General features: G+C 37.3%; 1 protein-coding gene across 2 annotated transcripts in view; it reads left to right on the top strand.

Annotated features, from left to right (window-relative positions):
- POLA1 (DNA polymerase alpha 1, catalytic subunit) overlaps positions 1–17226 on the top strand; it is a 182850-nt gene that overhangs the window by 32227 nt on the left and 133397 nt on the right. For both annotated transcript variants that reach the window (XR_014939935.1, XM_085530470.1), the window contains exons 25-26: positions 1428–1577; positions 1806–1928. Coding sequence is in view for 1 of the 2 variants with exons in the window: in XM_085530470.1 (XP_085386596.1) it covers positions 1428–1577; positions 1806–1928 (273 nt within the window). In the remaining variant the exon portion in view is untranslated. The remainder of the gene's footprint in view (positions 1–1427; positions 1578–1805; positions 1929–17226) is intronic.

The following is a 17226-nucleotide window of genomic DNA, read 5'->3' as shown; positions in this document are numbered from 1 at the left end:
CACCATTGATCCTTTTCAGCCCTGTGTCCTTCTAGCAGTTCCTCAGTGCCCTGGCCCATTTCTTCATGCCTTTGTAGAAGCTCCTTAAAGTTATGTTGCTGTAGAATTCATAAAATGTACCTCATGCTTGAGGAAGGAGTGCAATAAAACAACCTTCTATTAGACTCCGGGGCAGTATGTCTTGGATGTGTGTCAGGGAGCATTGCTGTGAGTATGTCAATTGCAAGACCGGCTTTGCTAAAATTCACTCTATTTAAGAAAGTGTTAAACCATATTAAATGCAACTGAAGACCCTCCTGAAGATGTCCTTCCATGTACTGTTTTCTCAGCATCTATGTTGTCCATGGCCTTTCTATGTCTGCTTATGCTCCTTTCCTCAGCTGTGCTGGCGCAGTTCTTGGTGGAGTTGTGCTGTAAACTGAGGCAGTGAGCTTGTAAGGTTTAAAGGTTAAACCTGAGGCTTTTATTTTTAACCAAGATCGGCTCACTGGCTGGAATAAGTGTGTTGTCCATACGCAGTTATGAGACTTAATCTTATAACAAATAAAATAGCAGTACCACAGCAGAAATTAGGAGAAAAATGTGGAGTTCTTCCATTGTGTTTCTCCAAACTTGCTGTGAATTTATTCCTCTTTCTTAATTGTGCTTCACATTGAAACAGCTCATTTTGATTTCTCTCAAGGCATGATATTGAATCAAGCTTTAATGTCATCTCTTTTTAAGTTTCTTTTTGATCTGCTTTACTGAAGTGTCAGCCTTATAGTGTCTCTGTTATTCTTTGTGTGTTTCTCTCTCTTCCATTATGCTTGAAATATCTTCACACTTTTGCTGAGCAATAATTTCTTCACAAATGCTAATAGGAAGAATGCGTGCTTTCTGTCTGTTCTTTTGCTGTGTTAGAGTTGCTTGGGGTGGGGTTTTCATTCTGTTATTACTGTTGATTTCCTTTTTGTGAATTACTGTGTTCAGATTATCAGTTCCTCAGATCACGTGCTCCATTTTACAGCTCAGAAGACCAAAAATACGTAGGAGAGAATAATAAAAAAGAAAAAAAAAAGGTGTATTAGTTCAGCAAGGAGAGGATTGCTTGTTTGTATATATCTCATACCAACTGTATCTCTTTCACACATTCATATGTATATAGAAGTAAAAAATCTCACTACTACCGGTCCATGTTTTTGTTGGATTACCTCTGGACAGAGACAGGCTTATGCCATGGCCCCAGTAGGGACCAGGTGATGTAGTCAAACAGAAAAAAGCTCTTTTGCACCTGTTGTTGTAAACAGGTATGGGCTTGGATGCTCTTGCATACTAGTGGATATGAGCTGTGTTGTTTTTATTGTCCCCCTCTGGCAAAGCTGTTCACTTAGCATGGTAAAACCTGACTCTCAAGCACAAAATGATAAGCACTGATGATCATTTGACAGGTGGAAGAAGAGGAAGAAATTCCAGAGCTTCCGGACCCTTCTCTGGAAATGGGAATTCTGCCTAAAGAAATCAGGAAACTTGTGGAGAGAAGGCGCCAAGTTAAGCAGTTAATGAAACAGCCAGACTTAAATCCTGACCTTTATTTACAGGTGTGTTTTATGGAACTCCTTTGATTTTTCCTTCCACTCCCCTTAAGTGCACTGATCAGCCTTGCAGAATAGGGATGATTAGTAGTGAGCAGTGATTGTAATGTGCTTTTCTTGGAGCCCATCATTGCTGCAGACTATATAAAAAGCTGTGAATGTAATTTTGAAGATTAAGTTCTGCTTTCTGTTGGCTCTGGTTGTATCATTTTTGCTGGTTATGTTTCTTTTCAGTATGATATCAGACAGAAAGCTTTGAAACTCACCGCTAACAGTATGTATGGCTGCCTGGGATTTTCCTACAGCAGATTCTATGCCAAACCCTTGGCGGCTTTGGTGACGCATAAAGGGAGAGAGGTAAGTCATTAAACACATTGTGAACACATGTACCTAAAAGTTAATTTCAGCTACCTACTTTTCATTGAACAGAATAGTGGCCTTTACTTGTTTTCAAAGCTGATTTTAATTTTGGAACTATATTATTTTAATTTTCTTCTGTATCGCATTTGAGAAGAAAATAGGAATTTGGTGTCTGGAAAAGAGTGAGATATATGTCTTAATTTGAGACAAGTTGAAACTGTAGCTTGAGTTGTTGTTGTTTTTTTTTTGTATGTGTTAAATTGCTCTGGTTTCATCAGACTGGATTATGGTTTAAAAAAAAAAAAAAAAAAGAAAGAAAAGAAAGAAAAGTCAGGAGTGTTTGCATGCTTTCCATGAGTTTCCAGTTCTGCTTCATGCACTGGTCTTTGATTCAGTGGTGCACATCAACTCTGGATGAGCTTGTCTTTGGTCAGTCTGTCTTGAGCCTTGGTACACTGTTGCCAGAAACCCTGACTTTGTGACAGGGCTGATTAATCCCTTGGTGCCAATGGATTATATATTAGGGCCTTTCAGAGCCTGTTTGTACTTTAAAATGATGGTTTGCTTTAGCTTCAAGAGGACAGATTGTATTTTTAAGAGATTCTTTTAAATTTATAGGCATAACTACCGCTCCTTTTGATTACTATGATGGCTGGATGCTGACCTCCACATCAGTTGAGAGAGGAAATAATTATTTAGGATCCAAAAGATACCACTAATACACAGCATCTTAAAACACAATCTTTTCATGCTACTGCTTGTTAGCTCTTTATAAAAGAGAATGCCATGCAGGAATCTTTAGAGGTCCAAGAAATGAATATGACAGAATGATTGGTCAATTTTTTTTTAGTTGATCAGGAAGATGGAAGAGCTTATGTCAGTGCTCAGAGGCATGTGACTCTTGTGACTTAAGAGTACAGCTGTCCTTGCTGTAGATGCATTTATGACTCCCAGCTGATGGGTATAATGTTTCTAGTAACATCTTTATTTTTCAGGGGTTTCCCCTCTGAACAGTTCTCTGGGGTAACCTCACATCTGCTGTTCCTCCAGGGTTTACTTAGCCTGTATGTTTAACCCTAAAGCCATTTAACAAGGGAATGATTTCCAGCTTTGATTACTGTAAATGAGTTATGCTTTCATGTGAATTCTAATGTTGACATTTCCTATAAGGAAATGCAATCTTTTTGGCAGGGGAGATGTTTCTGTTGTATTTGTCTACAAGTCTGGCATTAGGAGTAGCTGTATATTTCATTGTTTGTATTTTCTAAATTTTTTTGTTGTTGCTCTCCATTAATCATGTTGAGCACCTGTCACAAACAAGGTGTTGTGTAGATACTGGAGCCTTTTGCTTCTCAGTTTGGATGGAAAATTACTACTTTGAAACACATACTGTTTATTCTCAGTTGTCTGTGCCTTATGGGACAGTGGTGTATCCATGTACCAGGGTACTATGGTTAGGCTGCTGGGGTACTGTGGTTAGGCTGCAGTTGAACTTGATGATCTTCGAGGTCTTTTCCAACCTGGGCGATTCTATGATTCTGTGATCCAGTTCTGGTGTTCCTGCATCACAGAGTTATAGAATCACGGAATGTTTTGGGTTGGAAGGGACGTTAATGGTCTCCTGGTTCTAACACCCTGCCACGGGCAGGGATGTCTTCCAGTAGATTGGGGTGCTCAAGGCCCCATCCAATCTGGATGTTCCAAAATAATGGTTTACTGTGTGGTGAGGAAATGCAGTAATAGATGATAGAAAATGCAGTGAGAACATTTGAGATGCTTTATTTTACATAATTTGTTTTTTGGTTCAGAGTGATTTCATACCTCTTGAATTTTGGTTGTACTGGACCTGAGCTTGCATTCTGCAAGGCTTTACCAGACATTTGCATCTACAGTTTTGTAGTTGATCTGAGTTTGAGGAAGAACTCCTTATATTGGCACAGCATTGGCTGAAAGTGTGTCATCCCTGGTGATTTCTAAAAGTAGCTCTGTGAGATGGGGCTGCTGGGAGCACAGCGCAGAGGTTAAGGTAAGCAGGAGCCAGACTACATCTGCCAGCGGTAATGCTGAAATCAGCGGGACATTACTGTCTTGGTATGGCTCTTCTGTCTAGTTGAGCACCTCCTGTAGAGCTGAAGTCATTTTTTTTCCTAGCACTCTGAATCTGGCGGAAATAACAAACTTCTGAAAACTTGAGTACTTTTGTACTTCTGTGGAAGTATAATGGTTTCTGATGAAACACGTTGTATACATTCTGTTACAAAAACTTGCTTTTATAAGTAGGTAATCAATAAACAGATACAACTTTGTTAGTTCCTTATTCTGCAAGTATTAGTTTGTGCTGTAAAAGATGTCATGAGAATTCACCTTAGTTTTCTGACTTGTTTTTATGAGTTGGAATATTTAATCTAGAAAAATATTACTCTATAGCTTTATATTAAGGTTTCCTTTTAACTCTAAATGCTAATATAACATTGGTAGATGTTAAGTATTGGGAGATTTGGCTCTTCCATGTGGACAGGTAAATTGAAAAAATAACTATTACAGGAAAGATATTATTGTTCCAAACTTCAATGATCTTCATGATGAAAATATATATATATATGTTTTTGTATATACACACACACACACACATATATAATACAATATACATATACATATTATATATATATATATATATAATACAATTATATGATATACAAATATATATATTTGTAATGACCTGTGCAAATGCAGATGAGTTAGTAGATGTCTCTAATGCAGGTGTCTAAGTGGGAAAAGCCCTGTGTAGGTTGAAGTGAAATTAATATTTCTTTTGCAGAAGTACAGTTCAATTGTAAGTGTTGTCAGATTAATTTAAAGCAGTGAATGTACGTTTCGAGTTTTAAGTTGTTGAAGCTGATGATAGCACTAAGTTTTAACATAGCTCAGAGAGAATGAGCTTTGAATTTCTTAAACTGGTGCTTTGTTATTGTGTGACTGAAGGCTGTAGGAGAACTGAGTGCTGCAAATGCATAATACTGAGTGCTTTATATTGCTCCTCATGGACTGTAACCTTGGTTTATGGTTTGGCTATGCTGATGGACAAAATGTCGTGGAACTGCCACAGAGTTCCTTATTTTGACTACGGGCTGTTGTGATTATTCATTGCTATTTTAAGAACTTATAATGTATGGTAGTGTATGACATGATCTTTTCAGTTTAATGGCAGAATTGTTATATACAAATTAGAAAGAACATCGTTTATAAAAACAGATCATCATGCTAGAACAGTGTAATCTATGACTCTTTGACAGAATTTCCCATAGGAGCTCAGTACTCATCAGTCAGGCTTGGTGTTTGACCCTTGTGTACTTGCTACATGCAGGAGAAATGTAGGGAAGTCTTACATCTGGGGTCGTATTTAGGCTGGATCCAGGGGATAAATTAACGCATTTGATTCCACTGAGTGAGATTTAATTTATCTGGCTAGCATAGTAGTGGTAGTAATTTTTCACTAGATGGCGATAGAGACCTTGAGATCATTAATCAATTAAGATTTTCTCTTTTGTCACAAAGTGCTTTAAACATTGACTACACAGTGTTTTTTCAGATGCATCTTCCTCGTTCATTCTTTTCAGTTGTGGGTAATCTGCTGCTGGGATGAAATTCCTTTGAATTTAATACATTATATAGCACAGACAGACTGAACAAATTTCAGTATATTTTGAAAGAAAAAAAAAAAGCACAAATTTGGAACGGGAGGGAATGAAAACCATAGTTCAGATCTGCTGAATGTTTTAGGAAAAGACATGAATATTTTAGGAAAAAAAATGTTTTCCTGCTTGGATTATTAGAAATGCTCTAGTTCTTGTTTTTACAACAAATTTAAAGATAAATATAGAAAAAATAAATCTACATTTGCTATCCAAACGTTACATTATTGATCTAGAATGCATTGGAAGGGTTTTGGACTTCTCCCCCTCCCTGTTACTGTTTGCCTGGACATTGCTCTTGCTGTAACTACAGCAGTTGCTTGCATGGAAAAGTAATAGGAAAATATTTAATGTATTTTTAGCTGTCCTTTAATGTAATTTAACAACTGGAAACAAGATGAGTCGGTGTTGTACAACCAGCCAGCTCTGCACTTGCAGGCAGTGTAAGGTCATGCCTTTTTAGCCTCTTTAAAGGACAAGTCTTTTGATGGAGTGTCAGTTGTCCCATTTCCCAAACTCAGGATGCCCTCCGCTGCAGGATTTTCTTACAGCAAAGTTGTTGAGACAATGTTACGTGTAGTCAGCCTGGTTGCTAATGGCTATCACTCAAAGTTGTGGCTTTTTTTTCAGTTACTTTCTTTTTTTCTCTGTTATTTTTCATCATTATACATTTTTACTCAAGTGGCCACCAAAGTTGCTTTTGAAAGGAAAATCACACATTTACTAATTTCACCAGTGTTAGCAGGTATATCAGCTACTGCAGTATGCAAAATAAAAAGGTGAGAAAGGCAGTTGGGTTGATTCCAACTTTCTCATTCAGATCCTTAGATACATTCTCAGTTAATAATTAGTTTAAGGCCCTGGCAGTCAAAAGGAATGAATAAAAGCATGTTATTGCAGCAGTCTGGGGAAAGAATGGATGAGGGAGGAGAGAGATGAAGTGGAGAAAGATGAGCTCATTTAAAAAATAAATAAATAAATTAGGCAAGGGTAGGTAAGCAGGTTAATCACTGTGTATTGTAATTGCCTTCTGTGAAGAAATCCAGGTATCTCTTTCTTTGCTCTCTCTCTCTCTCTCTTTATCTCTCTCTCTCTCTATATATACATATATATATGTATAAAGACTTGCTTTTAAATGTAAAAACAGTGAGCTGAGATCTTACGAGATGCAGTGCTAAATTGTTGCAGTATCTCTAAATGGAAGCTTTTGAGGTAAATTCAGTCGTCACTGTTAAATTTATCATTATAGATGCAGTTGTGGTCCAGCAGTAAAGCTGTGCATATTATGCTGCATTATAATATCCAAAACAAGTTACAACAAGTCAGATGAACAGAGAGACTTTCTTTTTCACAACTGCTTACTTTAAGGTTGTGCTGTCACCAAATTTGTGGTGCCTGTCACTTCCTGACTGCTTATTTCTGTGAATGAGTCCTATCAGTTGCACAGCCATGTGGTGAGTTGGCTCAGCCTGGTGATCTGACTTGAAAACTAACTCTACCAAACTGGTTTTTGTTGGATCAATGACTCAGTGACTCACTGTGTGCTCTTAGGGCTGGTAGAGAGGAGAAGGTCAGAAACCGGTGACAGCTCAGCATGAGTTACAAGAGGTCACACATCACCATCCTTTTTCCAGCTAACACCTGACTGGGAAACTATTGGGTTAATATTAATAGGATGAACATGTGATGTTTTTGTGTTTCTCCTCCTGCACTTTTGTTTTCTCCTATGGTTTTCTATCTTCTAATTTGTTCTCATGATGCCCAAAGATACTGCTTTTACTTAAGTCTTATCTTAATCTGACTGCCTAGATAGCAATAAGATATGCCTCACTCAGAATTGTGGTAAAACTAAAAGCCAAGTACAAGGAGATGCTGAAGAGCAAAGCCTCTGGCAAATTACTCAGAGATCTGAAATGTAATACTGTGTGCTCTTGTAGAAGCCATGTGTTGGGTGAGAGCTGGTAGCTTGTAATCAAGAGTGGTAGAAATGTCTCTCCACATCTGCTATGAGCTGCAGAGACTCTCAAGTATGCAGTAAAGTGTTGGTGAGTATATTTGAATCCTTTGGTCTCCAAAGAGTTTGCCATACCTAGGCTTTAGTTGAAGGAATTGTTTAATACTACCTAGTTAGAGTTCAATAGGAATTATGAGATTCGAGAGAGATCCTTTTGTGGTTCTCTTCAGGTATTGGCATAGAGATACCACACTGAAGAAAGATACAGGAGCTTTACACAATGCCACTTCTAAACTGGTTGTTCTTCAAGATAATATTGCCTCATTCATACTGTCCATCAAAAATACCTTTGGTTTTGTAATCAAAATTCTCGTATATTTCCTGGGAACTTTACTTTCTATGCAGAAGCTCACTGTTGGGACGCAGCCTTTATTAGAAGCTTCTTGCTCCATGCACAGCTACATGCTTTATGCTCATGAATGAATACTCTTTTGAGCCTAGGAGATCTGTTTTCTGCTAATGGTTTAAGAGTTGTAGTGATGATCCTATTGTGGCGTGAAGCTTAGGGCTGGGTTCTTTCAGTCTGCAGGGAAAAGCTTAAGAAAAAAAAAATTGTGGTGACCAGAAGCTTAAAAAGGGGACTATCAAGAAGAAACCAGACTCTTCCAGTGTTGCCTTGTAGCAGACAGTTGTAGCCATCTCTTGGGAAGAAGTCTGGATTAGATGATGTCCAGGGATTTGTTTCAACTGACTTGGTTTTGTCCAGGAAAGGAATAACTGTGGTAATGGTTGCTTCCATAGAGATAGATTTCCCCTTCGATGTGGTGTTTTGAACTGTTCACTGCATCTTCATTGTATTAGGCACTACGACAACTGACATACTAATAAGATTTTATTTGGTTTTCTCCCTGGTTGTCTTAAGTTCAAAGAATATTTTTGGTGTTATTTCATTCTTCTTCCTTGGTACTTCTAATGTTATTGGGATATCAAACCGTTAAAGGTGTTGCATTTTAATTTGGAATTGACACTAGAAAGACTGGCAGAAAACTACAAGGAAATCTTCGGTTAGTTTTCCAGTGGGTTGTGGACTCCCCATTAGTTTTGCTCTGATTGGGATTATAATTGTTGAACCTAGAACTGTCTTCACTTTAATTTCTGAACTCCCAAGCTATGAGTCAATGGCAGCTGATGTTTTGTTTTGTTTTTTATGCAGCAACTTTAATTTGTCCTCCTCACTCTGCCTGTCTCCCTCAGAACTCAACATAATCAGCATCTTTTAACTTAGACAAATATAATTCCTGTATTTGCACAGAAATCCGTCAGTTTCTTTAGATCACAGTAGCTCATTTGTCTTGTTGCTTTAATATGTATCATACTGTTTTGGGTTTCGTTTTTTTGCTTCAATGCATAACTTCATATTTTTCAACTTAGAGTTAAAAGTAGTCATCCTGGAGGAAAAGAAAAATCAATGAGAAGCCTGTACTTAGACTGAGAACCCCTGCAGAAAGCTTTGATTAGAGAAAAGCTTTAGATCTGACTCTTATACACAATTGTCCATCAGGTGGCCAGTCATTTTGGCATGCGCTACTATATACCACAGATGTTAGAGATGGAAAAAGGTCTATTACATCATGTAGTTCGTCTTCCAAAATATGGATATAGCTACTAAAGCAGAGACAGCTCTTCATGTTCTTTTGTCAAAGGCTGTTCTTCAAGAGGCTAATTCTAATTTTATTACGTGTTTTGATCTGCTTGCTTGTAATCGCCGATTCTTAGTAGATTTAAAGCCTGAAGATGAGCCTGCCTTCAGTAGGAATGTGTTAATTGACAGGTGTCCCAAAGTTCCACGTTCTTGGCAGTGCTCCAGGATGACAGAGCAATAATGATTTAGAAACTGCCGATCCTTCCTCGTTAAAGGATTGGAGGAAATCTGTGAAGTTATTAACGACAACTCGCCTCTAACAGATTGTGGAAAGATCATTACGGTGTCTAATTAGTTGAGATTACCTTTTTTACACTGAATGTTTTGCTCTTGTTGGTTTTGCTTTTGTTTGTGGGGTTTTTTTTGGCTGTTTTGTTTGTAAATTCCTTTACTTGCTGTCTTTTCTCCTCTATTCCCTTCAATGTTCTAGATGGTTATTCTGAGGACTTGAATAAGGGATCATGTTCCTATCTGTGTGTTGTAATTAGTACAGCTATTTAAATGCTATCTGGAACCCATTTGCTATATCTGTCATTTGCTGTTTAGTTCAGTGGAAATGCTTTTATGTAAATCATGGCAAAATGCTTCTGACTTGTAACAAGATGGGTCTGAATTTAGGAGACTGAAACTCTTCATCCAGGGAAAAAAAAAAGTCTTGCTGAACTACGAATGGAAGATTATAAAAGCTGCCTCTTGCCAAAAGTGCGTTATGCTGGCGTATGTACATGTACAAATTGAATTAGTCATGGTACTCCTAGTGGGAAACTTCCCAACAATCCTAAAAAATAAATCAGGGAAAAGCTGTCACACAAGAAATTTCCTCTCCACTTGCAATTCTGATTGTTAAATTGGACCAATAGTCCTTACATTTTTGGGCTAGGCTGCAGTTCCATACAGGTTTTTAAGGTTTTCAGCTGCACTTGGAATATTTAGAATTAAGCACTTGATAGGGAAGAGTCAAGTTGCTTTCTTTTACTTCCTACTATGTTATTTCATAATTAATGTGTTTCCTTCTATGGCTAGGAGGATACATGCACATCACAGTGATCTAATGTCTTTCATAATGATTTTGGTTGCGTGTAGGTTTCTGTGGAAGATTCTGTCACTGAACAAGCACATAGCAAATACAGCCTTTTTTCTTTTATTCAGACAAGCACAACCTTCACCTTTCTCTAGTACAGATCTTTTGCTATCTGCTGCTTTGGTGGGGGTTCTTGAACTTTGAGTATTAATATATATATATATATATATTAAACATTAGATGTAAATAGTTATTTCATTGTTCATATATAATAAGCCATCTAGTTTGCACTGTTTGGCGTGTCTCTCTTTCTCAGTAAGATGGGCTTCTGACATGCTGACTGAGGGAAGATTAATAAATTGTGGCTTTTATTTGTGTCTCTTAGTTTTCAGCCTGGAGTGTGAGCTTGTGTGACTTTGCTCTGTCATAAATACTGTGTTAAATTACAGCAATTTTTTATTTTTTTTTTTTTAAAGAAACTGTTTGATTTTTTGCCAGGGATTCCTGAGCCATCTAGTAATAGTTTCAGGGATCCTATTCCTTCTCTGAAAATCACTGCCAATTTTGGACTGTGCAGCTGTCCCAGTTTCCTCTTCATTAATTTTTACGGCAGGAATAAATATTTGTTATCTGATGTTTATTACATTAGCTTATTTAATGTTAGTTATTTCCTTTTTGAAGGGATCTTGGTTGCTTTTTTTCTTCTTCTTCTTTTTTTTTTTTAATTTAAAAATAAAAAGGAATGTATCTATCAGAAGAGATCTGGATACGGTAGAACAGTATGAAGTGTTATTTATCTGACTATTCCAGAAATGATCCTTCTGTTATTCCATACAGTACTGCATAGTTTTTGGCTCAGCTGGTCTGCATAATAAGGGAGAGTCTCTCTGCTAAGCCAAGCAACTTCTTTTGCAGTGAAGAGCATGTAAGGTATGCGTGGCAGTAGATTATCACAATTATCAAGTATCAGTACTGACTTAGTATTTGTCCCTGGCCTTTTCTAGCATAACGTGAGGAAAGCCTGTTTTGTGCCTGCTCTTCTCTCTGTGAAGAATTTTGGAGTTAATAGTTTATTAATAGTTTGTGTTGTACATAGATCATTGCAGATTTGCTCTGTGTTGTTGGTCATAAGTTTTCTTTCAATTTTATGTGACATGATGCTACTTTTACTACTCAGCTTTGCCAGGTAGTGTTTGAAGTAGACACCTTTTGTGGTTTTTGGATTTTGATGGTATGGTAAGTTAATTAAAAAAAACAAAAATCTGTTAAAAAAAAAAAAAAGAACAAAGAGAAAAGAAGCTTTTTGCATGCTTAACCCATTAATCAGCCTTTACAGAGCATAGAGGTGGTTTTTGTCTTGGCCAATAGCTGTGTAGGGCTTGAGGTAACACACCAAATTGGCACTTGTTCTGTAGAAAGAACATGTATTGTGTTGCCCTCTGTGTTTTTGAGCTCCTACAGTGAGTAATGGAGGAGATGGAGTTTGGGAAAACCTAAAATTGTGAATATTCCTAATGGAAGAAAACTCCTTTACACGTTTTGATTTTAACTACCTTGTAAATGTAATGGGGGCATACATGTTAATTCGGCTGTACTGTAAACTGTTTTGAAAATAGTAACATAACTTAAATAGAGTAACTGATTTCCTTTTATTATTTTAGTTCTACTTCCTGGCTTCTGTATTTCTTCTCATTTGTGAACTTTTGTGAGTGAGCAGTTGAGTTGTTGAAGGATGTTTCCAGACGAGATGGACTGTCAGAATTAGAAGTCAGCATGCAGTTACAGGGTTCCGACTCCATTGGAATCATTCTCAGCCTTGAGAGTTGATGTCTGTATTTCAACGAGTTCCTTTTTAATGGGGGTTGAGATGGAAGCTTCTCACAAGGAAAACAGTTTCTGCTCCCTTCTTGTGATACACCTGGTACTAGATTTTCTGTGAAAGATAAGCGGATGGGCTGCATCTGAGACCTGTACTGTAGGGTGAGAATCACTGCTTGACTAGGTTTGATTTTTATTCTTTTTTCGCTACAGAAGAGAGCAGCTGGCTAAGATCTGTGGAAGTCATGTTTCCAGCTCTGCTTCTTTTTTTGCTGATGCCTCGTGTTGAACTCTTCCTGGAGGATGAAATGTGTCTTGGCACATTTGTTGCCATCTGCTGTTTGTCTCTGTTGATAAGGCTTAGTTAGCAGTTTCCCTAGGAAAGTGCATGACATAGCTTCAAAAGCTGTTACGATTACCTGTTGCTGTGGGAATAGATGGCCCTGTTCTAAGTGCTTAACTTTTCCAGCTGGCGGATATCATTACTGTTTCAGATGACTAATATGAAAAATGATAATTGAAGCTAAAAGACTATTACATAGTAAGCTTTAATTAGTTAAACTGTTTCATACTTGTTTACCGTTGGTGCTAATGCTCTTGAAATTAATTGGCATTAACAGGGGTTCAAAGTTTATATGCAGTCGTTACTGTTATAATGTGTTAGATTACTAGGTAACTTGGCTTATTAGGTGATTTCATTCCTGATTACTGCTGCAAGTTAACAATGCCAGAGTAATTATCTTACAAATACTGGAGTTGCTCACAAGACATGTGCATCCAGAATCTTCCCATGGAGCTCAGATGCCCGCTGTAATATGTAGCTAATAGGCAAGGGAAGGTGATCTGTGACTGTCATCCAGCAGCAGATGGGAAGGGTTTTTAGAAAATGGGGTAGCACACTTTCAGTCCTTCTATAATGCTAATAAAGTTTTTTGTGTGAGGATAATAACGATGTCAATAGCCCTAATCTATCAATGACATCAACTTCTGGCATGTACAAGCAATCAAAGCAAACATGGGATGCCTTTGTGTGCATAGCTGGATGGTATCAACCAGTTGCTACTAGAGTGTAGAGTGAAGGTCATCTCTTATTTTCCAAGAACAGACTAAATATCTGGAGTGCGCATTCATTAAACTCTTCTTGAACAGAAATTATGATTTGGTTATAATGTGAATTTTTCCATCTTGGAACGTATGGACTCCATAGGAATTTAGTCCCTAAATACTTGAGCTTCTGTATGTTACTGGCATCCTGTGGTGTAGCTTATATCAGACGACAAGTGTAATAAATTTCCTGGGTTATTATTACCTATTTAATAAGAAGAACTATGAAGCAATGTATGCTTAATTTTAAACATGAGGTTAGGCATTGTAGGGCTTATATCAGAAATCAGTTACAACTGCAGATTACTTTATTATTATTATCATCATCATCATTATAATTATTATTATTATTATAGTGGAAAATGAGAGAATTACACAAAGTGTGGATTAGTAGTGTAACTGGAAAGTACCAAAGTGTGCTCCTTGCTGGTCACTCTCCAAAATGTCACCAGGAGAAGATTCAGGTGGTAGGCCTCTAGATTCTGAGTTGCTAGAGCTCTTTAATTTTCTCTCTCTGTCCTGTATACTTAGTCTCTACTTTAAGCCTACAAGTTTAACAGTTTCTGGAGCTTATGTTGTGGATAGACCTGTTTCATAGGTGAATTTTGAAGATGTCGCTCTCTTTGAGGTGGTGAGGATGGATACATGGTAGGCTGCTTAGTACATTCTATTAAAGACATCTGTGGAATTTTATAGAGGGTAGTTCTTTGTAGTTACAGCATTTTTGCATGTTCAAAATAGTATCAGCTTACAAATTGGAATCTTGTATATGTACATATGTTATTAAAATGTTAAACACTGATGTACACACGGTGGGTCAATGTAATGGAATGGTTCTGAAGATAGGATTTCATGCTGATTATTTTTAGCTGTGAAGCCTATTGGCTAGGGATTTTTTTATGCCTTAGTGTTTACAGTTATATGTAATTCTCTTCTGTAAGAGACCAGTTACCCAGTATCAAAAAGATGAAGAGTGCAGGAAACTGTTACTTTTCAGGTGAGGAGTTAGATGTGAAACTGTACAACACTGGAGCCTCCTTCAGGTGCAGCCTGTGAAGAGAGAGAGACTTATGTGCCTGTTTCAGTTCTTTTACACTTACTTTTCAGTAAGGAATAAAAAATAAGAATACTTTGTTAAATCATTACACTGTAGATGTGATACTTGTAATGGTATCCATCAAATGTATCTATTTGATAACAGAGGATTCCTCTGGAGTGGATTCATTTTGGTATTTCAGCCTTGAAACCAAGCTTGTGTGTTCAAGTCTACTAAAATTGTTGGTGTCATGTGTCTAATAACCCATCTGCCTGAGTGATGATAAAGCCTCCTACTTAGTCTGTCTGCCTCGAGGGAATAATCTGGGAGCCATCATGACAGTACTGCTCCGAGCCAACAAAATACTTCTTTCATTCCTTCCACAGGAGTTCCCTTGAAAACATAAATTAAGACAGCAATGGTTCTGAAACCTTTAGGGAACATACCTTTAGAATGTCTGACCATGTATAATTTATGGACATGATGAGGAATAAATACCCATCTCAGATTGGCTGTCGGGGTTACTGAAAGTAAAACAACAACAACAAATTAAAATAAAAACAAACAATAAAAACCTGTCATGTCCCACTGTCCTGTCCTGCTGTCACCATATTTAAAATGAAGCCATAAAGGATTATGTGATGTGTGATTTTTTGGGGGGGGCTGAGTTTAATGACAGTCATGAATTTCTTGAATCGTTTTGCCAAGCAGTGAACTGTATGACACTTCAGTTTTGTTCTACTAAGTTTTGAAGCAATTGTATGGATTTCCTGCTGTGGCAGAGAACAGCAGGCAGTAAGAGAAGCCAAGGTTCAAAATTCTTTGCTTGTCTGATGCCCCACATGTGTGGTTCAACTTGACATCTGTTTCATCTCTTTCCTCCTATGACTGTCTTACAAGTCCTCTTACATGATTAGTGTCTTGTGTTTGTTGGTCAAAATTCAGGGTCACTGCAATTAGCAGCATAAATGAGCCATATTTCAGTTCTTAGTTAACTTCATGAGAAAGAAGTGTGACTGAGGGCTGCATTGTTCCACTGAGAAAGTGAATAACTTGAAGAAAGTGTTCTTCAGGTCTTTATTACCACTGTAGTTCAGTGTAATGTTCATATCCCCTCAAAGTCTTCTAGGGATGTGGTAAAAACCCCTTTTGCTAAGTCTAATAAAAAATAAAATATTTTTTAATTCAATATTATTTAGTATCCTCATTCTGAGCAGCATTTTAAAAAATGCTTCTTACCCACATCTGCTCATTGTGTTCCTTCCATAGAAGGATACTGAGGTTTTAATACCTTTCCAGCAAATGCTGCTGAAATGACAGGCAGGCGTTAGACTTTAATTTGTGATTTGCATAGGTTTGGGTTCAAGATCAAGGTGTGATTATTTGTTTCTTGATGTAGAATAGCTTTTATAACTATTGGAAACATGCAACTTTAATTTGAAGAGTTATGGACCAGAATATGCTTTAAATTTATCTTCGTGTGCTTTATTGTCTTTTGTAGTTGTTGTATGTGTATGTCAGAAACTTAAAGTAAGTAGTAGGAGACCTCCCTGCAGAAGATAAGATCTTGAAAGTACCAGTGAAGTTCTGACCTCTGACAAAACTCTTTGTTTGGACTGCATTGCCATTTACATTATCAGTACTTAAAGTGAAGTGGCATACAACAATATTTGCTAGATAAAACGACATGCTACTGTGAACAACTCATTTCTTTTAAAAATCGGTTTCATGTATAAACTGACTTAATTATTTTATAAAGTAAAAATAATCCCCCCTTGCATCAGGGCTGGATGATAGATGTGGCTGAGAACAAGTGTTCGATGATGTGATTTTCAATTTTTTATGATTTTCTTGCACTTCTAGCAATTTATGCAGGAGGTCTCTGCTCTGTCCTGCCCAGAGACTCCATCTCTCCTCAGCACACTTAGAGTACACTGTCTTCCCCATAGCAGATCTGATCACACAGGCATGGAGAGATGGGCCCCATGGAGTCCACAGGTGGTCCAGTTATAATCCTAGTAACTGGGATCTTTCATATGCTCAGCAGATGTGCTTTACTTAAGGCTTCAGTGTACTTTTGTTAGATTACTAACAATTAACAGTGGACAGGATGGACATCTTCATTCAGTCCTCAAGAAGCTTGAGGGCCTGAGCTCAATCCAGAGAAAAAAAAACGAACATCTGTGGTCAAAACCTAGAATAAAGTTGTTTTGTTTGTTTGTTTCTGCATTCTTTCTTTTCCTTTACCTTAAGTTATCATTGTCAGACATTAACTCTTGAAGAAAAGCTTTGACTTGTATGAATTAGCATATTGTTATAGGGTAATTTCACCATGTCATTGAAGTTAGTATATGATGTTCCAGATTGTAATTGTGACACTTCTGCTTTGTTTTATGTACGTCTTGTGTGATTTTGCTTTTGTTTTCAGTGTTCAGACTACTAAGAAAGGAAATGAAGAGCTTGCCTAAAATGAATATATATTGTAAATGCAGAAAAAGCATATATAATAAATATTTATTTAATAGGAAGGAAAAAAGATGACACTGATTGTATAGGAATGAGTGGTGGTTGTCGTTCATTTGTTTTCTTTTTGATGTGGAAGGAAAACTTTAGGAAAAGATTTTAGATACTTTTACATATATAAGGAGACTGGAGACTTAGAAATTTTTGTTTGTCTTAACAGTCTTTTCCTCCCCTATTTTTAGTTTTCCTAAAGTGTTAGATGTCTTTATTGCCAAAGCATCCACTTTTTATTTCTAGTCACTTTCCAAGTTAGTCATCGGTACTACTTATCAACTAGATAGGTGGAAAACCAATGTCGTGTTGCTTAGAAATCATGATGGGTGCCTTTGTGTTCCCAAAGATGCATACAATTCAACTCTCACCCTCACCTGAATTAAAATGATGGGTTTGAAGTGAGGAACCAGGTGCAGGAGGTTGAGAGGGAAGGAATAGTTGCCAGGGCTGA

This window comes from Coturnix japonica, chromosome 1 (genome assembly GCF_054131305.1).
Source record: "Coturnix japonica strain WE chromosome 1, WE-NBRP24, whole genome shotgun sequence".
NCBI lineage: Eukaryota > Metazoa > Chordata > Aves > Galliformes > Phasianidae > Coturnix > Coturnix japonica.
The sequence above is the reverse complement of the archived record's forward strand: the minus strand, read 5'-3'. Positions and strand labels throughout refer to the sequence as shown.